Source organism: Trichoderma camerunense (assembly GCF_050948025.1).
Source record: "Trichoderma camerunense strain CBS 138272 chromosome Unknown V8C40scaffold_7, whole genome shotgun sequence".
NCBI lineage: Eukaryota > Fungi > Ascomycota > Sordariomycetes > Hypocreales > Hypocreaceae > Trichoderma > Trichoderma camerunense.
The window spans coordinates 1,220,340-1,240,414 of record NW_028145363.1 but is presented as its reverse complement, the minus strand read 5'-3'; the positions used below and the strand labels follow the sequence as shown (position 1 = coordinate 1,240,414).

The window sequence follows — 20,075 nt, the reverse complement described above, 5'->3', positions numbered from 1 at the left end:
ATGGCAGTGGATCTTCGGCTGAATCGGCAAGACCCCTGCGAATAGTGACAGCTAGAACCAGTAATTGCGTGATGTTCGATGCGGGAAGATGGATCTCCAGCCCGCAGTAAAGGCAATGACAGCTTATGATTCCAGCCGTCGAATTCGATCTGCCACTACTTGAGTTGACGTTTACTTCCCTCCAAGCTATACCGCATTTTTATACCCTTCTTACAACGTGCCGTCAGTCTACGGCCTCATTGGTGTATGATGTCGAGATCTTCGGTGAACGGATCAGATAACGGTCCAAGAGGACCAAGCCTCGGACTACGAGTATATAATAGAATATCGCAGTATCGTTCCAGCTTGCTGTGCCTGAATGTGATCAATCGGCCAACTTCCAACAATCACCAGAGTAGAGTCATTGTAAATTGTCGACATTAGGCGATGAAAATGCATTCCAATACGCTCACTTCAACGCTTCTACTCGCATTGCTCGCTGAGGCTAGCTCTGCAAGGAGTCTAAACACAGTCATTGAGGCTTCATCCATTGCCGGCGCCGTTGCTTCAGATGCTTACCCCCCCTCTAGTAGTAAGTTTTTACTCTAAATCCATCTACACAGCTGTCAATGCAAACAAAGTGCTGATGATTGCCGCCGCATATAAGCACACGTCAACTCGAAATTATTCCCGCCAGAGTCCAAAGTAGGATATCCGGGCCCCACGCCCACGGGACAGGAGCCCGCTGCCATTGAAACTGCTCCCATCTATCCTTATAACCATGGGCCTTCAGACAGTTTCCCGCTTGTTGCAGCGCAGCCTTGGGGAGCGAGCAAATTCGACAGGAAGATCGACATTACTAAATACTGGGGCAATCTTTCTCCTTGGTATTCCGTTTCCTCTGCGGATTACGGCCTTCCTGATGCGAGCCCACTGATTCCCGATGGCTGCAACATTGTCCAGCTTCACCTTCTCTACCGTCACGGCGCACGATATCCCACCAGCGGCGCCGCTCCAGCTACCTTTGCCCAAAAAGTCCACAACGCGACTCAAGCAAAGGGCTTCAACGTCACGGGAGAGCTATCCTTCCTCTCCGACTGGACTTATAAGCTCGGCGCAGAGCTGCTGACGCCCTTTGGCCGCAGCCAAAACTTCAATCTAGGAGTGGCCTATCGTCAATTGTATGGCCACCTCCTGAACAACTTCACCGCCACCAACACGATTCCCGTCTTCCGCACTGAATCTCAGGACCGCATGGTCAAGACTGCTGAAAATTTTGCCGCTGGTTTCTTTGGAGTGCCCGAGTACTTGGACCAAGTCAACATTGAGATTCTTGTCGAGTCCCCCGGCCTGAACAACTCGGGTGCTCCGTACGAAGTGTGCAACAACTCCAATATCGCAAGTCGCGGGAGCATTGGATCCACAGTGGCCACGGAATTTGCTTTAAATGCCTTTAACAGCACTATTGCTCGTCTACAATCTCAAGTGAGTCCAAAATATCATTCTCGGGCCATAAGTAACTGCTAATAATGAACCCTCTTAGATCTTTGGCCTGAATCTAACTGCTACTGATGCCGTTGCCATGCTTCAGTTATGCTCTTACGAAACCCATGCCCTAGGATACTCAGCTTTCTGTAACCTCTTCACTGAAGAAGACTTCTTAAACTACGAATACTATTACGATCTAGTGAGTTCATTAAAGTCTCTCGCAACACCCCTTTTACTAATACAACTAGTCCTTCTACTACAACAATGGCCCCGGTTCTCCAGTTGCCGCTGCCCAAGGCAAAGGCTACCTGCAGGAATTCGTCGCTCGTTTCACGCACTCATTCCCCGCTGCTGACTCCGCCTTGAACCTCACTTACGATGACAACAAGACTTATTTCCCATTGAACCAGTCCATCTATGCCGATGCGACCCATGAGGTCGTCGTTCTCGACACTCTCACTGCGTTCAATCTGACCGCACTGTTCCAGGGCCCGCCATTGAGTCTATCCGGCAACCAGAAGCGAAACTCTTTCGTTGCCAGCAAAATCGTGCCTTTTGCCACTCACTTCACGGCCCAGGTTTTGGAATGCCCTGCCCAGAAGCCTACTCGACAGATTCGTTTCTTAGTGTAAGTACTTAAACCCGAACTCGTGCGATATAGTGTGCTAATCATGTTATGTCCAGTAACGATGCTGTTGTTCCCATCTCAGATTCTTATCATGGATGCCCAAAGAATGCCGATGGACTTTGCTCTTTCGACCACGTTGTATCAATCCTCCAGAAGCGGATTGACGAGATTGACTTTGACTATGACTGCTTCGCCAACTACACGGCAAAGGCAGGAGTTGACTACAACGGGCGGGCTCCAAGAAAGTGAGATCCAGGAACATGTCTCTTCATGTGATTTACGATATAATGAACATATGTTTTAGATTGATGGGACAAACCACCCACTGATTAATGACTAAACGAAGCTTATAAACAATTGTGGCATTTGATCAAGTCTATCGCTAAGAACTTCACTGTCTATGATAAGAAAATGATCTATAATACTGTGTCAAAATTCTCTGAGAGTACCCCATACCGAAAGCAGCTTCGAAGGGATGGATCATGCGCATAGAATTCATCAAGTAGCCCTGCCATGCTGTAATTCGTCACGCCTTCAGCCAGCCGTAACCAATGCTGATTAGTTACTTTCGTATCATTTACCCACGCATTCGATCCGTTCGCCGCAGTAATAGTGTTATAGCCAAAGTCATTTGCATACGCAAGCATAGGACGAAAACCTATTTTCGAAACCCATTCAAGGCCCAAAATACCATACAGCGTCGTAATTGGATCCCACGACGAACGAATGGTAGAGCCCCGGCCCACATACCATTGATAGGCGCTCAAGACTGGAGAATCAGGAGGGCACCGCTGTGCAAGATGTTGCCCTGAGAAGATGTCACCGCCCAGTTCACCGCCCGAGTAAGTGACATTGACATTCTTTGGCCAGTGCTGAACAACATATGCGGTGCTCTCTGGGTCTTCACCACCAAAGTTGTATTCCCAGCCAGAAGGGTAATACCCACCCATCACGACCAACTCGCTCACTTTGGCGGAAATAAGTTGCAGGCCGGATAAGTGGCTTATATGATCTGCTTTAGATCGGAGAAGATCGGCAAGATTGGTGAGAAATCCGATGGAGATGATGTGGATGCTTTTGTCATCGGCAGAACTCAAAAGTTTACGATAGAGCTCTACTGGCGTTGGGGTTGAATCTGCTGTTTTAATGGTGCGAGGCCAATTATATGCTAATTTGCTGGCATACTCGCCATATCTGGAACAATTAGGTGGCGGCTCATATATAACCAGGTGTAACATCCAGGAAAACTCACAAATAGTAGTAGCTGTCAAAGAATGTATCGTTCGTAACTGGTCGAAAAGCAGCGATAGGGACGTCGTTTCCAAAATAAGTCGAAAGGGACTGAAGATTCAGGATGATTAGTGTAACTCCTCTTGGACATTGGCTTGGGATCTCACGATCATATTCACTTACACTTGCCGCCAATGGCCCGTACTGAGATGGCGTATTAATCACAATCCCTCTCAGATCCGCCAAGCCACAGTTGTGTAAAACATTCGCAATGGTCAACGCGCCCACGTCGTCGACGTCACTGAATAGATCCGTATCGATGATAATGGGCTGGCCACCTTTCACCGCATCATCTGTAGCGTGTACCAATTTTACAACGCCCTCAATGGCCAACGCCAACAGAGGGGTGAAGCGCATCTCGATCTGAGCCTCAAGAAAAAGTTGTCGCGTCCAGAGTCGTGCAAGGTTGAGGCTTTCTAGAATGAGAGATGCTTGAATCCAGCTTCAAATCATACCCCGCATGACTTAGGGAGTACAGATATTGATAAGGGCGGTGAAGTTGCCTGCACTAAGAATGGACTACGGACTTAACTTGTGTGATTTGTCAACAGTATGTACTACCTAAATAAATCATCTACCATGCAAGTCAAGATCATGATGCCAAACAATATGGAGTTCTCTTGCATTGATGGTGGCATTGACAACTCCAGGCTTGTTCGGATGTCCACTCAAATCTTACCCTGTAAATGGGCATGTGGCGGCGGCATGTCCACATGCACTCTGACAGCGATTCAGCAGCTTACCCCGAAATCAATATGCACAAGGGTGGTTTCAATGTTACCATAACCCATTTCGAATCGTCTCTGCGGCGTCTTTCCGAATGTCAATTAGATGCAGATTGTGGGAATATAGATCCGCGTTGTTGGAGATGCCATGCTTCAGCCATCAAACTCATCCACCCGTACCGTATGTTAGTCAATTTCAAATTCCTACCCTGTCACCCGGCAAGATCGGTTTCGATGCCCACAGTACAACATATCATAGGCTCTATCTTTCATCTAACAGAGTACGTGGCATAAAAAATGTGCGCATTGAATTCGGTCACGGCCCGACTGTGGAAAGCCTATACAACAAGCCACTCGAGATAACGACGTTGGCCGGGTTAAAGTTACAGCCATGGAAAGATATAGATCATGTATGTCTAAGAAGCTTCGTACACATTTACCAGTTAGATCACCCTGTCGGCAGCTTCAGAACCCAACTTTCCATGCTCACATGACAGCAAATTTCTCCTCGCTTTCAAATCTTCCGAGAAGCTGGAAACTAGGCTTGATATCCTCAACTCCGCAGAACTACTTCCCCAAAACACGGGATCTAGTGCTCGAGCTCTAGCCTTTGACGAGTGGAGCCGCTACGAAAGGCTCTGGCGCCGGGACTGAAGATGGTGGAGTTCTGTCAAGAGGCTAGAAAAGTCCCCTTTTGAGTAATCTAGCGTGGATCTTGGGAAATGGCTTTCCGTGATGCTTTTGCTCCAAGTGCCGAGTGTCCACATATCTGCCTATCAAGGTTCAGCAAAGCATCAGAATCCAACGACGACATGATACTCAGGAAAAGAGAGGCTTCTTCTTAACCATGTTGATAAATTCTGGAAGCAGATTGAATCTACCCGAATGACAAATTAACGAGGTAGCTGTTTTAATCACGCGGAGCTATGCGAAACGGCCTTGTCCGTGGCTGACTCTGTGAATCCCGAACTCGGGAATGGCTTACACAAATACGGCACACAGTACAGCACCTCCTCCGCCTTGGTGATTCACGAGCGCGGACCAGACGCTTTCAGGCGCTATTGAATTATAGCAAGAAAAAAATGAGAAAGATATTTCTTTGGGTAATCATTTGAACATCTTAAAACAAGTCAATTTCCATTTCCGCTCTCGGCGTTGAAGCAAAATTATAAACGGGTGTGGCTGTTTCTCGTAGTCGCCCAGACTTACACCAACGTACCTAGCTTGAAAACCTCCCTTGGAGCGTGTCCCCCAGAAATCATCTATATTGTCAGGTTTTCTTCTCCGCACGACAAAATGGAGTGGCTCCATTATTCGTGTAGCTGAAATGTAGATGTAGATATTCCCCTTCCCCCAATGCTAAAGAAGGAGTTTTTCAAAAGGCCTCAGAAGGGCAGCATGAGGCGATGTAGCCCTCTTTAACAAGCTCTCCATTTTTGAATCTCCCAAACCACAATCTACCCAGCTAGTACAATCCAAGAAAGACTATGCAGGGCTTCTCTAAAGCGCCACGCAGCCTCGCCGCCACCAAAAGCCTCAGCCCAAGGCTTATTCCGGAGTCCCATCTCACCCCCTTTACGGCCCTTTTCTCCCCCTTTCCAAGACACCCCAAAGCAGACAAGATCCTTCTCTCCATGGGTATCTCCAGGTTTTTCTCTTCCCCAGCTCCCGAGTTCCCAGAAACTTGACTCCTTCGGGGATGGACCAGACGCTTGGCTGGCCCTTCTCCGCAAACTTCCCCCACAATCGTAGAAGATAGCTTCAGCTTCGACCCCGGGCAGTCACCCACGCTCCACTCCTCCAGGAGAATGTCTTTGTATTGCCAATCACGGTGTCATATATGGCTTCTGAAGGAATCATTAGGTTTGAGGCATACCCCATCAGTGGACTAGTTTGCTTTCGCCCCAGAACCCAAGCACTCGCCTCCTAACGTAGACGATGGGAAGTCCCTTTGGGCGTATAAGAAGCTTTTTGGTGTGTTTTGAACTATAAAAGGTCTGTTGTATCCCTCGTCAGTTGGATTCGAGTCTTGCTCTTGTTTCTCCCCACAATCATCCACGAGGTTCCCCAGACTTTTGCTCGAGATTTACATCGACCTGCCAGAGTACCTGCATTCACAGACCTCACAAAATTCTTGAACTACACCTTCAGTCACACTACTTCTATCACAATGGGTGTACTTGAGAAGCTCAAGATACCCAAACCTAACGATGAAGCCGGTGCCTCATGGCCCGCCATCGCAATGGGCTTCTTCGTCGCCTTTGGTGGTGTCCTCTACGGGTAAGTCAAGACAATGTTCTATACTATCATACAGGTCCATCTTGAGTTCATCTTGCCAACATGTTTTCACAGATACGACACCGGCACCATCAGCGGCATCATGGCTATGCCCTACTGGAAAGACCTCTTCAGCACCGGCTACCGCAACGCCAGCGGCGACCTCGACATCACAACCTCCCAAGAGTCGGCCATCGTGTCTATCCTCTCAGCGGGCACCTTCTTCGGCGCCCTTGCCTCGCCTCTTCTGTCTGATTCCTTCGGCCGTCGTCCTGCCTTGATGATCTCGACCTGGGTCTTCAACCTGGGTGTCGTGTTGCAAACGGTTGCCACTGCCATCCCCATGTTCCTCGCTGGTCGATTCTTTGCCGGCTTTGGCGTCGGTTTGATCTCCGCTCTGAGTAAGTCATTCCTCCTTATCCTCCTCTCTTCACAACTTCTTCCTCCCTTTCAACCATCATCACCAATTTCTCTCTAACAAATATCACAACAGTCCCCCTCTACCAGTCCGAAACAGCCCCCAAATGGATCCGCGGCGCCATCGTCGGCGCCTACCAACTCGCCATCACAATCGGCCTCCTCCTCGCCGCCGTCGTCAACAATGCAACCTCCAACCGCCCCGACTCCGGCTCCTACCGCATCCCCATCGCCGTCCAATTCGCCTGGTCCCTCATCCTCTTCTTCGGCATGCTCTTCCTGCCCGAAACCCCCCGCTACCTCGTCCGCTCCGGCAAGCTCGAAAAGGCCACCGCCGCCCTCTCCCGCATCCGCCGCCTGGCCAACGACGACCCCGCCGTCGTTGCCGAGCTCAGCGAGATCAGGGCCAACCTCGAGTATGAAAACGGCCTCAGCAAAGCTACCTACCTCGACTGCTTCCGCCCGCCCATCCTCAAGCGTCAGTTCACCGGCATGGCCCTCCAGGCCTTGCAGCAGCTGACAGGCATCAACTTCATCTTCTACTACGGCACACGCTACTTCCAAAACTCAGGTGTGTCGAGCGGCTTCACAATCTCCATGATCACCTCCGCCATCAACGTCGCCTCCACCATCCCGGGCCTCCTCGCCATCGACCGCTGGGGCCGTCGCCCCTTACTCCTCGCGGGAGCCATCGGCATGTGCGTATCTCAACTCATCGTCGCAATCTGCGGCACCGTGTCCACCGGCCAGCGCGACAACGGCGACATCTTCGTCAAGAACCTCGCCGGCCAGCAGACCGCCGTCGCCTTCGTCTGCATCTTCATCTTCTTCTTCGCCTCCACCTGGGGCCCCCTCGCCTGGGTCGTCACCGGCGAGATCTTCCCCCTCAACACCCGCGCCAAATCCCTCAGCATGACCACCGCCACCAACTGGCTGCTTAACTGGGCCATCGCCTACTCCACCCCATACCTCGTCAACTACGGCGAGGGCTTCGCCAACCTGCAGTCCAAGATCTTCTTTGTCTGGTTCGGCGCCTGCTTCCTCTGTATCGCCCACGTCTGGTTCTTCATCTACGAGACCAAGGGACTCAGCTTGGAGCAGGTTGACCAGCTCTACAGCGAGATTTCGAATGCTCGCAAGTCCACCACCTGGGTGCCCTCCGAGACTTGGGAGCAGCACCAGCATGCCGCCGTGGCATCTGATGGTACGACTATAACACCAAAGGAGGAGTCTGCTGTAAAGGGCCTCAACACGGCTCATGTTGAGGAGAAGGATAGAAACGCCACAGTCGAAGATGAGATGTCCTAAAATGTTTCTTGACAATGTACGTGAGCGGAATCTTCCGAGTTCGTGTTCTACGCTGTAGTTTTTATACCATTGGTTATCGGAGGAGCCGATCCATGATTTGGAATGGCGTTACCATCATAAAAGATTAGATGGTAATCAGGGAAGAAGGAAAGGACACATCAATAGCCACTTTTTAATTCACAAAGACAAAATTATCAGGGTGAATTTGTCGCTTTCATATTTGATAGTTCTTCAAGTCGTTGAGCTCATGCTCTACTTCATAACAGAGGTTGTTGGTGTTTTGGTTTATTTTGATTTAATTCGTGTACTTGGGAGTTCAAGATTCCATTGGATTGTTCAATGTCTTGGCAGGGTTATGCAGATAGTATTGTTGGAAGGGTAATAAACGTCGAAAAATATGCGAACTGCAAGGAGACTTCTTATATGGCGCATATCAGTGATGTGAAATTTTATTTATCTGAGAAACGTTTAGACACATTTGTTACACACCTATTAAGATGAATATTGAGTAATTAGTGCCTTGTGCATCGTCAGCTGGCATATGTCTATTTCAAAGTAATGTTCGTGTTCTTAGGTATAACAGCATCAGTCTCTCCGCAAACAGCACCCCAAAGCCAAGAAACCGCAGTATCCAACCACAAAGCAAGCTATAGGATAGGAATAAAGGATTGCACCCCAACGCGCAGTAACAAGACCATCCAAGTCTACTGCACCTCGCCATTTCCCACAATGCTCTTCTTCCTGTCTTTGACTCCTCCCTCCAGCGTCGCATCCTTGGCGCTGTCATCGACATCCAAGCCTTTGCTCTTGGAGTCCTGCTCTTCCTTGGTATCTTCCTCCTTAGCTGCTGTATCATCCTCGGAGTCGGCATACGGATTAGGACGCACCACCTTCAGCGTGATTACTTCCTTGGCTTTGTCTTCCTCATCAACCTTGTGGTAGACTCGCAGTCCAATCACGACAACCGCGTTCCAGGGGTCTCTTTCAAACTCATCCAGCTCATCTTCGAACCTCAGAGATGGTGGTGTCACGATAACAGGTTTGTTCATCTGGTTGTTCATAAAGGCTTTGACTTGCAAGTCCATCTCATGGTCAGAAAGTTCAGAGAGTGATGCGATACTTATAAGGCCACCGTCACTCTCGGACTCGTAGTATGAAGAGCTTGGTGGTGCGTCACCCTGCGAAGCTGACCGGCCAAATCTATCTGCCGGTGGAATAGATCTTGAACTCCTTCTTTTTGCCTTTGATGCTCCTGCTCCGTTAAGGGAAGATGGCACTGCATGGTTCTCGTCTGGCTGGTCACGTCGCTCACCACCGTCTTCGTCAGGTTTATCCGTTTCCTCGCCTTTCTTGGTCCTGAGCCTTCTTTCCTTATCCTTTGCCTTTTGCTTTTCCTTTCGTTTCGTTTCACGTCTCTGGATCCTCGATAGCTGTTTAATGTTGAGATGGTGGTCATCTCTTCGGCGTTCAAGAATTTTCTCTTTAATCTCACGCTGCTCTTTGTCCTTGACGCGCTTCTGATGTGCTTCTCTTGCAGCCTTTTCTTCTGGACTCTCCACGATCTTGCCTTTGCTATGTGCGAGGTCGTAAGCGAGACCAATACGGGTCAGCTTCTCTCGTCGCTTCTTGGCATTATTTCGTATCACTGTCTCAATAGGCAAGATCCTATCGAGACGAGCCGCGTCAATCTTGACACGAATGTCATACTCGCCTTCCTCCAAGTCGAGTTCGACATTGACAGAGCGCCTCATGCGATACGGCGCCTGGCTGCGAACGAGATAATCCTCGTGGCCAGCTTTGTGGACGCGAAACGCCAGCTCAAATTTGTATTGGCCATGAAGCCCACGGAAATATCGATCATCTAGCTGCGCCAGTACGATGACGACTGGACCGGGTTTGGTGATGCGTAAAGAAAAATGAGTGTCGTGGTAGTCTAGCATCCAGGGAACGTTGACAGTGGTCCAGATTTGAGATACCTGCCACGATTCATCAAAAAGGCGAGTCCTCTCAAATGCTTGGTATTTCTGCAGCAAATCTTCGTAGGCGATCCAAAAGTCTCCGTCGTCGCCAAATCGATGATCCAGCTTCTCGAGCCATTCAGGAGTCCATTCTTTGGAGCCGTCGCCTACTATCTGTTAGCATCTTCTTAATCATTCCGCCGACAGACAATCCACCTACTCCAAGGCCCTTTCCATTCTCCTTTGCCCCATGGGTTCTTGAGTCGAAGTAATCGTTTGCCATCAATATCCACAGCTTTTTGGATGGAATAAGAATGAAGCTCAAGGATTCCCTTTCGCTCACCCCAGTTTATCCCCCAGACGCCCGTGCTGCAGCCAAAGAGAAAATCTTGGTTTACCTTGAGCAGCTCTTCCTTCCAGAAGTACTCCTTGTCGAGAATATCGGTGGTGAATATCTCAGAGGTCACTCCACCGGTGAGGTCTTCGATACCTTCACCACCATACCCTCCTTCGATGGCGGCGTAGTCTCCGTGAGCTTTTGCGTAACACTTTTCAAGAAGCGGCAGCCAAGTCTCCTGCGGATGTTGGCACTGAGCAAAATACAGAGCGCTGCTGTTGGACTGGTACACCTTGCGGTAGGCTTCTTCCGGATTGACACGCTCCAGCTCGTCAAAGAGAACTCGCTCCCAGTGCTTCTCGTCGTAATCAGACTTGGTGAGATAGAGCTGGACATCATCAAGAGTTAGCAACATCCCTCAATGGAAACATTAAGAAGACGTACGAAATCATCCACAATCTCGGAAATCCACTCTCCATCCCTGTAAAACACAAACCCATACACACCAACATCCTGATCATGCGCCACGCACAACCTCTCAATCAGCCCCTTCTTGTTGCTCAGCGTACACAACGCCGACATGAGCCAACAATCCCCATCTCTCCCCTGCCTCACGTCATTAGCCGTCGGGCCCTCGATGTAAAACTGCGGCTTGTCAAATATCTCCACGACGCGTTTGGCGCTCCCAGGCCGAAAGTCCTTTCCCGGGTTGTCGAGGGGCTCAAAGTTGGAGAGCGACTCCAGGCAATCACGACGACAGAGCTTCAGGTCGGCCTCGAGGTCAAAGTGCGGATCCCGGTACCTCTTGTTGACTCGGCGGCACTCTTGGACAATCTTTTCGACCTTGGCCCGGCACATAGCCGCCGCGGTTTCGTAAGATGCTTGAGTGGTTGTTGATGAGGATGCAGCCTTGGCATTCTTCCGGGCGACTTTGGCAGTGTATGGGTTCTGCGGTATCACAGTTGTCGCTAGGACGGAAAATTACATCATTAGAAATAACCATTGCTTTCCCATGGATATGAACATAAACACCGCTTTAGCTTCAAGGCTCGTAATGACTCACCTTTGCCAGGCGCCTTTGTCGTAAACTTTGCCCAAAACTCATCAATCGCCTCTTGCGGCGTCTGATGCTTCACCAGCTTCCGTGGGCGAAACGGAATAGGATCTTGAGGCATCATATAGTCATCATTTCCTCTCGGATAGATGCGGCGTCCAGAGCGCGACCGCCTGGTGCGGATGCTGTTGCGCGATCCAAAGCTGTTGTTGTCGCTGTCACTGTTGATGAACGACATTGTGAAGAAGCCAGCGGCCAGCGGGACGTAAAACAGATGGCAGGAACGAATGGAACGCTTCCTAGAGAAGAAGAGAAGCCGCCATATAGACTCTTCTGTGAAGTGCGATTGATCGTCTGAAAGCTAATCAGGATGGACGACTCGTCTTGGCTGGTGAGACTGCGCGCCAAAGAGAAAAGAATCGCTAGTCCCAGGGCAGCAATCGAATAAACGGAGAATATCAGTCAAGACGTCCAAAAGAAGCAAACAAAGTATCACGATTCGTCAATGTTACGGGACACTCAATCGCTTTCTTCAAGCAAACAAAATATGAAATTCGCTCATGCGTGGTGAAAAAATAGTCTACATCTCAGAAACACCAAAAGCCTACAGCTAGGCAACCATCACAGCTCAGCTGCGTCTACAAGGCTGACTCACTGATCCTCTCTTATGTCCTTACCGTTTCATACTTACAGTACATGCAGTCTAGCAAGACTAACATGCAGTAAACCTGCTGGCCTCTCGTCACGGGCCCCGCGTTTTAAGCATACTTACCTGTACGGAGTGCTGTTCGCCAGAACACAGACCGTCGGTCTAGAACTTTACGCTTCCTGCCTACGGTCAATAGTACGAGCAGATGTGCAGCCAACTGGAGGCATCATGCTTCCTGGTATGCAGATTGGGGGCCGTTGACGCTATTGGATAAATGGCTGGTGGATGGGTGGATTCTCTGTGTAGGTGCATTGCCTTACGCATGGAGCTGGATATTAAGCCACCACCAACATGTCTGTAGAATGCAAGCTCCAAGGAACCGGGCACAGAGGTTGCATCCTCTTCCTCCTGTGCGACTCTGACTACACGTACGCGTCAGGGGATGCGGTAACATCCGCATGGCGGCAGAAAGAAAGAGATTTCCTGAGAGGCGAGAGTAAACGGAGTTCAATAGAAGAGTCTGCGACGGGTCAGTAGTATCGCATTGATCTTAACAAATAGAAGAACAATGTGACTGAACTTGAGCCTCGTCGATGCTTTGCAATCCGATACTTACCTGAAATTCATTGGCGGCGCGTCGTTGATTGATGCAATACTGGTCGTTGTTGCACTGGCATGATCTCCCGCCCCTTTTCTGTCCAACGACTCGTCTTGCATCAACCCTTCCTCGTTCGCCTTGAGACAACACACATGCACACATCTACACAAACACTCATCACACCTAAACACAAACGCGCAGCGCCAACAGTTGCTGTGTCGCCGTCGCCATCAGAAGAGGGTTTCATGACAGGATTTCTTCTTCATCTTCCTCATCTGCGCTTCTCCGTTTGTCATATTTTACTGTATCATTGCATCTTCCGCTTCTCCCAGCTGTCCTCTGCTCCGGCAGCCACGCCAACCACTCCGAAAACACGGGCAACGTTTCTATGCCCGTGATCCCATTCCCTTGACAATCTTGGGGACGTGCTCGTATTCTCCATGCCGCCCAGCCGTTGGATCGCACAGCTCCTATCTCCTCTCAGCATCCTCAAACTGCCCAATTCTTCAAGACATCTTGCATCCACCGCCCTTGGCACGCGCGCGCGCTCGTGTACCCCAGGAGGTGACAGCCGTCACTAGTGTTGTAGCTTGAGTCTCCGAGTCTGCACAAATAGAGCAAACCCGAGGCCTGCATTAGCTCAACGACAAGCAATACTGTGTGCAGCCCCAAGAGCAGCGCCGCCGATTCAAGCTCATCACAACATCATACACACACACAGCCTCGCGGGGTATATCCATCGCATGTGCCTAAAGTCTTTAGGTCGTCAAGAGCTACGTTGACAGCGTCTGTCGTTTCAGTCCGTAATATGTAGGTAGTTCCGAGTGATGTGATCCAAAGTTAAATTCGTTTGAAAGATGGGGGTATGCCCAGGAACCGGTTCGGAGGGGCCCATGCGTAGCCAAGGGGCCCTCCAAAATCGGACGCTCTTCAATTTGAGAAAATGTGTATAAGAAAAAAGAAAATTTGACGCTTCCGATATCGTCGTCGCTGTCGCCGTCATTTTTGCTCATTCCTTTTTCACGCAGGAGATAGGGGCTGCAGGAAAATGTATGTCTCTTGCCGTCGCCATTCTCTCGTATAATTACGTCTGCGATGAGAGAGTGAAAGAAAAAATAAACAGACGTAGCATGAACCGAAGCCAAAGAAAGACTCCGTGTAAGCCGATGAGAAGAAATGTTGCCGACCATCCGATGTAAAAAAAGAGAGGGGAAAATAATAAAAAAGACCAAAATCAAGGAGGCACAATCTGGGGTGTGCAGCGAAAAAATATGTTGCAACCAGAAACAAAAGTTATGTTGAAACGAGAAATGCGGCCTAGGGTCCAGAGTTGGGTTTTTTGGCTTTGGTTTTTGTTACACCTCGTGGATACTGCCCTAGGCCAGTTGTCCGTCTGCCACCTCGCTGACCACCTGTGGAGGAGGGCGCCAGACGGGACACCCGCGACGTCTAGGCGACGGGAGCAATGGGAGCGACCGGGGGAGCGGGCACGTTGTTAAGGTCCACAACCTCGTTGTTGATCTCGGTGCTGTTGTTCTTCTGAGGGCAGTCGCGGGAGATGTGACCAGCCTCGCCGCACTGGTAGCAGGTCTTGCCAGCGGTGTTCAGGGGACCGCCGTTGGGGGCAGTGCAATCCCTGGAGATGTGGCCAAGTTTGCCACAAGCATAGCACTTCATGGCCTGAGCCTGGCAGTCACGAGCAAAGTGGTTGGGGCCACCGCACTTGTAGCAAGTAGCCGGGCGAGGGCCGTTGGCGAAGCCTCCGCGGCCATAACCGCCAACGAAGCCGCCACGGCCCATGGGAGCGCCACGGCCCATACCGGCATTACCGGGGTTGGGGCAAGCACGCTACAATGGTCATGTTAGCACATCTCTCGATAGCGCATCGTTTTCGGGAAGTGTAAAACGTACAGCCAAGTGTCCGGGCTGGCCACAGTTATAGCAGCGACCGCTGGTGGCAGTGCCGCTCAAGCGGAGAGTAGGGCAGTCGGCCTGGACATGTCCAAGTCCCTGGCAGTGGTAGCACTGCTTCGCCTCAGTAGAGCGAGGAAGGGGGCAGCCGTTGGACTCGTGGCCTGTCAAGGGAGTTGTTAGAGTCAGGGATGGCGGAGGAGTCGGGATTCGCTTCGAAGATGCATACCTGGCTGCTTGCCTATTTTTCAACCTGTTAGCCGAGTGTTCCTAATTTCAATGTTCCAAGTAGATGATTGCACGTACAGTTGTAGCAGAGACGCTCGGCAGAGGAGCAAACCTCGGCATAGTGGCCAACGTTGCCACACTTGTAGCAAGCACGACGCGAGAGAGAAGACATTTTGATAATGTGTTATGTTCTGGTCAAGAAAACGAGGTTAGCAAAACGTGCCAGGAATTTGGGAAACCCCCATTTATACGCCATTAGATTCCGAAAGTATCCATATGTCATGCCCAGTTAAAGTTCAACCGTATAATCCGTTGACAGGCGCCGGGAACCAGGAAACCATCAGGGCCACTAAAACCTGGCGGGCCCATGGATTGTCGCGGGGCTGTTCGAAACGCCGTTGCTAGCTTGGCTGCAAGAAATTCCCTCGCTAAACAGCTGCAGGGTATTTGGGGGCAAAAAAGCCTGACAGGGCAGAGAAAACAGCGTTGGCGACTCCAAAATTGTGTAGACGAGGTGTGTCATCTTTGTCGACGAGGCCACGATCCAGGCAGCTTCGATGGAGAAAACGCTTTGCCGACGGCTCGGTATAGATGCAGATGCATCGCAATCAATATGGCTCGAAGCGTCCATGAACGACACGGCAGCAGAAATATGCGGATGGCGTAGATCTCATCTTTGCAGTAGAAGGAAGTCGTCGCCTCGATCATGCAGGGCAGAGAAGCCGAGTCGCCTCGCCATTTGATGAGCCAGACACGCACAGCATATAACCGCCGCCAGTGATGCGATCATATCTCCACTAACCGAAGCATGCGCGGAATGACCTTTCAATCATCTCGCACCCAGACTTGGTCGCAATATTGATATCGAGTCGAAATCGGAGTCGCACCGCATGGATCGTCTTGTGTCGCACACAGTCGCACAGATGTGGCCTTGATCACGGACCGAGCTGCCGCCACGGAATCGGAGCAGCGGGGAGAGGAACAAGTCGGCTTGGCTCCCATCTTGCATCAAATAATCGTAGAATGATAAAAATGACACTTGCGGGGCGATGCGCTCAAGATACCGGTTGAACTTTGACAGGGCGATGGCATATTCCGTGACAGCGGACAAGAGAAACCTTCTTTCTCTTTTTTTGTGGGCGCAGAGGAACTGGTGGGCAAATACACACCTGGTATGAAAAAGATACTGCGTCTCGTAGAGTGTTCTGCTTTCAGCAACGTGAAGTGATTCCGACAACGGCGACAACAACAGCGACGTCCACCAACAAACTAATGGATTCCGGTCAAGGGAAAATTTTTCTTGTCGTGAGGAGATGATTATGATCGAGGGAAAAGGGAAAAATACTGTAGGGAAGTGGAGCGGCGTGGACGAGGGCGAAGGAGCGAGGGATTGGTTCAGCAAAATGCAGGCCAGTCTGATTTGATGCGTTACGTGTGGGTTGTGAGCCAGCTAGTGCGTGCGCGACTGCTGCGCCGTGGGTGTGTGGTTCGTCCACTGAGGTTCGTCCACTGAGGCTCCGGGGCGTTGCCTCCCTGGACTCACACTGGAGCAGCGCTGAGGCATCAATTCATCACGCTGGACTTGCAGCGCTGCAGGGCCCTTCCCGCTCTAGCAGGGCGCCCCACCGCTAGCGCTTTTGGGGGAGAGGTGAGGGGTTGCAAGTTCGCCACGGGTGCGCAAATGGCTGATGGATCACCCGCATCGAAGGGGCGATACCTACGAGGTACATGTTGCATACTCGTACAGACATTAACGGCCATACGAAGTACCAACATCTCGTATCATTTCATTCAAGCTGACTGAACTTCAACAGCAAAGAGAAAACATCATGCATGATGGGAATACTGTAAATGCGACATCAGGTATTATCTACTAAGTTAGTACCTTACTAACTCTGCTAGGAGGTATATTCCTACTGCGACTATACATGCAAGGTACCACCTGCAACAGAAATGCTCAGCTGCAGCCCATCAAAAGTCCAGTACCTACAGCCAACAACCAAAGCCGCGCATTGACCCGGTGCGGCCAATTAATTTTACCCCAAAACCTCCCCAAAAACACCGCAGTAATCCTCAAGTATCCTCGCCGTACAACAACCAGCCCGTCCTTCTCCATCCGGACTAGCATTCCCACTACCTCCTCCAAAGCTCCCCCAAAAATGCGATCCCGTGATTCAATTGATTTCCATCCATCCCAGCCCAAAAAGCCCCCCAGAGCAACGTGTCCCCGAGCCCTTCCACTGTTATACGCCAGACCCTTGCCTTGCCCTTGACACCCCAATGCAACAATATGCCATCACCGCTGTCAAATAAACCTGCGCGTAATCCGCCAAACAAAACCTTGAACAAATCCTAGTCGTGACTGACGGAACATTTGCCTCGGCCAGACCAGGGATATTGCTCTGCCCAAAACGAAGATGACGCCCGGAGGTCGATGATGACGGGGCTTAACTCTTTGGGGGCATCCAAGCACACTCAAATGGGGGCATCAAGGCACTCAAACGCGGCCTCCGGATAGGCAAAAATACGAAGCCCGTCTCATTTCAAGCCCTTCCATTGATCCGTTTTTTCAAAAAATTGATGGCTGCAGCATCCAACTCGGTTGCGCTAGCGGATGCTCCCAACACCCGACGCAGGCAAGCACGCAAAAAAGACAGTGCTGGTGCTGCTCCAAATATTAATTTCTCAGCTGTGCATGCATCTGGCAGCCAATCATGACGCCTTCACCCGCCGGGAAAGGGAACCGGCCCAGTTCTCGACCGACGCCTGGACAGGGCAAGGGACCGTGAGCCAAGACATGGGAAAAGTGGCCCATGTGTGACTGACAATCAAAATGTAAAAATGCACGTATTACATGAAAGTTATCAAGTAGCAGTGCAGTATGGAGTACAGAACCTCACAAAACGACAAAGAGAGCCAGAACAAAAGGGTGAGTTGATGAAAAAGCTGCCAGAGTGGGCAATTCAAATCATGGGCGGGCATCCTATATTACCAAGAACACCGTCGACAAGGCGGCAATATACAATCCGCCGCCTCCAATCTGGCCTGGACGCATCCCCATGTACCACCATGCCCGTAATTTCATGCCATTGACGCCGAAGAAACACCCGGAGAAAACACCAAGACCCTCGACCATTTTCCAGCTACCCACTCATCCTCTCAACTCGGAGGTGGCAAACCAGCTCTTCCTCGTTCTGAAGGGTGCACCGGCTGGTGTTCGCCCTCTGATGACGGAGCGATAGACCGAGGCACCGCATCAACCACGTAGGATACTCCATCTTCGGATATGTAGGACGGCGGCCTCGGTCCCGCTGTTGGCGGAGGAGGCGTGGGCTGAGCAGAATCATTCCGCTGCCAGAAGAAGCGGTTTGGATCCACACGCTGGATATCATGTTAGCTCGGTTCTCATGAGAATATCCCTCGTAATGCATGTACATACCACGCTCTCTCGCCAGAGTCCGTAGGCGGGCGGCTTCATCGTCATGGCTTCATTCTCGACGCCGGCAGCTTCTTCATCTTGGGCCATCACCACTCGTATGGGGTTGCGCGGAACGGCATATCCACGCGGGTCTATGGCCCTTGGAATCTCCGGCGGGTCTCCGCGAACAATCAGAATCCATAGGCGGATGAGGCTATAGCAGAAGAAGACTCCCGCCAAAAGAATGATCATGATTAACATGATATTCAGCTCGCCAATAACAACATGTTTTGTTAGTGTAAGACCCAGATCTGCAACGGATATCAGCATTTCACGATCACTATTTAGACGCTGTGCAACACTCCAAAAAAAAACATATATCCACTTACACACTGCCAGCAGCGAAAAGAGAAACGTAGCAGCCACGAAGCACATGGCAAGCTGCGCTCGCACATGCCTCGACTTGATCCACGGCAAGCAGAACAGAAAGCGCTTCGGCTTATTCTTCTTGACCGGCTGTGGCTCATCCCGAACTTCGGAATTCATAGTTTCCAGAGCCGCACGACGGGCGTCCGATGCTGCCAGGACCGCCGGCTGAGGAACAACCGGCAAGCCTCCCACTGCAGGTCGACCAGCCATGCTCATGCGGTAGACAGGCGGCGAGTTTGATCGTCTCGAAGGCAACACAGGTGTCTTTGGGCTCTCCAGAGCAGCTTCCTCGTCGGTGACCCTTCTCCGGCCCAGTGCTAGGTGTGGCAGCAGAAGTCGTCTAGGAAATTTGTGGCTCGTGTTCATCTCTCGCATGATGGTTTGTCGACGTGAGGCGAGGACCTCGTTCTGGCTCTGGTCTTGGGTGGTGCTTCCACGTTCCTCCCCTCGCGCCCTTCTAAGAAGCTCACTGCGGAGCAGCTCCATGCTTCCTTCTGACGGCATGTTGTTTATTCGTTAAATCTTTTTTTGGTTGATATCATGAAAGTGGTGGAAATTGGTAGGTGAGTGAGTGTCTCTCTCTCCGGTCCTGTCGCGGCGCAGCCGTAACTCGTTGGGATATTTTCGTATGACGTCGGGAAAAAAAAGAATGAGATGCAACGAGCGAATTTGATGTGATCGAGTGTGTATATAGAGAAAAAAAAAGTGAATGATATCGAGGAGAAAACGAGAGAACCTGCTCAACGAGATGAAGAATAAAAAGGCACAGAGACAGAGAGAGAGGTGAGAGAGAGAGAGAGAGAGAGAGAGAGAGAGAGAGTTCAAGTCGCCGCAAAATTAAAGGAACGGAATAGGATGGATGAATCGGTAGTAGGAAGGGAAGCAAGCGAAGAGAAGGAGAATAAAGAAGGCCTGAAGAAAGGAAGACGACAGCAAGGAAAGAATAGAGCGCGCAATCAATACATTGGATGTAGAGACTACGAAAGAGCAAGAAGGCAAGAAGCACAACTCCAGTAACCAGCTGGAAAGGGCAGATGCTCGCTCTTACGAAGGAAGCACAGACACACAAGACACAGACACAGCGAACCCTCACATCAATGTAAGACGGAAAACACGCCCTGCGTCCAGAAATCAAAAATAGGGTGTCGTCACGTTGGATTGCGAAGCCAGCCAGGATGGGCCTCTCTCTGGCTGGGCTCGTATCGCCTCCTCCTCCCCCCGCCACTTTGTATCAAACCAATACCAATATCCAATGTCATTGAACGAAATCAAACTTGATCCCGAGTGGCCGTGCAGGGGCTGCTCAAAACCAGGGGCTGGGGTCAAGTGCAAGGGTCCTTGAAAAGAGGCCGTGTTTCAGCCCACGCAGCTCCGCCACCAA

The 20,075-nt window shown here is 50.7% G+C and overlaps 6 protein-coding genes across 6 annotated transcripts; 2 read left to right on the top strand and 4 right to left on the bottom strand.

Moving 5' to 3' along the window:
• Nucleotides 1-432: 432 nt before the first annotated feature.
• V8C40DRAFT_286763 (histidine phosphatase family protein) lies at nt 433-2,428 on the top strand (the record flags this gene model as incomplete). Its single annotated transcript, XM_083222572.1, has 5 exons — nt 433-571; nt 647-1,464; nt 1,523-1,666; nt 1,716-2,095; nt 2,152-2,428. 5 exons carry the CDS (start codon nt 433-435, stop codon nt 2,342-2,344), a joined length of 1,674 nt encoding a protein of 557 aa, XP_083074350.1. The 3' UTR covers nt 2,345-2,428.
• A 1-nt stretch (nt 2,429) lies between these two features.
• On the bottom strand, nt 2,430-3,893 carry V8C40DRAFT_243084 (inosine-uridine preferring nucleoside hydrolase domain-containing protein). The gene is made up of 3 exons (XM_083215346.1): nt 3,509-3,893; nt 3,348-3,436; nt 2,430-3,289 (listed from the first exon to the last, which is right to left on the bottom strand). Exons 1-3 carry the CDS (start codon nt 3,740-3,742, stop codon nt 2,512-2,514), a joined length of 1,101 nt encoding a protein of 366 aa, XP_083074349.1. The 5' UTR covers nt 3,743-3,893; the 3' UTR covers nt 2,430-2,511.
• A 2,387-nt stretch (nt 3,894-6,280) lies between these two features.
• V8C40DRAFT_286762 (sugar porter family MFS transporter) lies at nt 6,281-8,112 on the top strand (the record flags this gene model as incomplete). The annotated part of the gene is made up of 3 exons (XM_083222571.1): nt 6,281-6,390; nt 6,463-6,788; nt 6,881-8,112. The coding sequence occupies 3 exons, from the start codon at nt 6,281-6,283 to the stop codon at nt 8,110-8,112; spliced, it is 1,668 nt and encodes a 555-aa protein (XP_083074348.1).
• A 441-nt stretch (nt 8,113-8,553) lies between these two features.
• On the bottom strand, nt 8,554-12,038 carry V8C40DRAFT_243081 (uncharacterized protein). The gene is made up of 4 exons (XM_083215345.1): nt 11,471-12,038; nt 10,852-11,375; nt 10,291-10,795; nt 8,554-10,237 (listed from the first exon to the last, which is right to left on the bottom strand). Exons 1-4 carry the CDS (start codon nt 11,697-11,699, stop codon nt 8,817-8,819), a joined length of 2,679 nt encoding a protein of 892 aa, XP_083074347.1. The 5' UTR covers nt 11,700-12,038; the 3' UTR covers nt 8,554-8,816.
• Nucleotides 12,039-14,157: 2,119 nt separating this feature from the next.
• V8C40DRAFT_265031 (uncharacterized protein) lies at nt 14,158-15,019 on the bottom strand (the record flags this gene model as incomplete). Its single annotated transcript, XM_083219603.1, has 4 exons — nt 14,158-14,556; nt 14,620-14,783; nt 14,849-14,860; nt 14,926-15,019. The coding sequence occupies 4 exons, from the start codon at nt 15,017-15,019 to the stop codon at nt 14,158-14,160; spliced, it is 669 nt and encodes a 222-aa protein (XP_083074346.1).
• A 2,954-nt stretch (nt 15,020-17,973) lies between these two features.
• On the bottom strand, nt 17,974-19,373 carry V8C40DRAFT_207064 (uncharacterized protein). Its single transcript, XM_083212061.1, has 3 exons — nt 18,655-19,373; nt 18,287-18,576; nt 17,974-18,228 (listed from the first exon to the last, which is right to left on the bottom strand). The coding sequence occupies exons 1-3, from the start codon at nt 19,196-19,198 to the stop codon at nt 18,007-18,009; spliced, it is 1,056 nt and encodes a 351-aa protein (XP_083074345.1). The 5' UTR covers nt 19,199-19,373; the 3' UTR covers nt 17,974-18,006.
• Between the last annotated feature and the right edge of the window lie 702 nt (nt 19,374-20,075).

Excerpts from the sequence above, each read along its gene's own strand:
- V8C40DRAFT_243084 (XM_083215346.1), bottom strand. The coding sequence starts at position 3,742 with ATGCGCTTCACCCCTCTGTTGGCGTTGGCCATTGAGGGCGTTGTAAAA. Across the intron at positions 3,437-3,508 it reads ACGGGCCATTGGCGGCAAGT|TCCCTTTCGACTTATTTTGG; the intron begins GTAAGTGAATAT and ends CTGAATCTTCAG. Across the intron at positions 3,290-3,347 it reads TTTGACAGCTACTACTATTT|ATATGGCGAGTATGCCAGCA; the intron begins GTGAGTTTTCCT and ends TAATTGTTCCAG.
- V8C40DRAFT_243081 (XM_083215345.1), bottom strand. The coding sequence starts at position 11,699 with ATGTCGTTCATCAACAGTGACAGCGACAACAACAGCTTTGGATCGCGC. Across the intron at positions 10,796-10,851 it reads CCGAGATTGTGGATGATTTC|CTCTATCTCACCAAGTCTGA; the intron begins GTACGTCTTCTT and ends GATGATGTCCAG. Across the intron at positions 10,238-10,290 it reads AGAATGGAAAGGGCCTTGGA|GCGACGGCTCCAAAGAATGG; the intron begins GTAGGTGGATTG and ends AACAGATAGTAG.
- V8C40DRAFT_207064 (XM_083212061.1), bottom strand. The coding sequence starts at position 19,198 with ATGCCGTCAGAAGGAAGCATGGAGCTGCTCCGCAGTGAGCTTCTTAGA. Across the intron at positions 18,577-18,654 it reads CTTTTCGCTGCTGGCAGTGT|ATCTGGGTCTTACACTAACA; the intron begins GTAAGTGGATAT and ends TATCCGTTGCAG. Across the intron at positions 18,229-18,286 it reads GACTCTGGCGAGAGAGCGTG|CGTGTGGATCCAAACCGCTT; the intron begins GTATGTACATGC and ends CATGATATCCAG.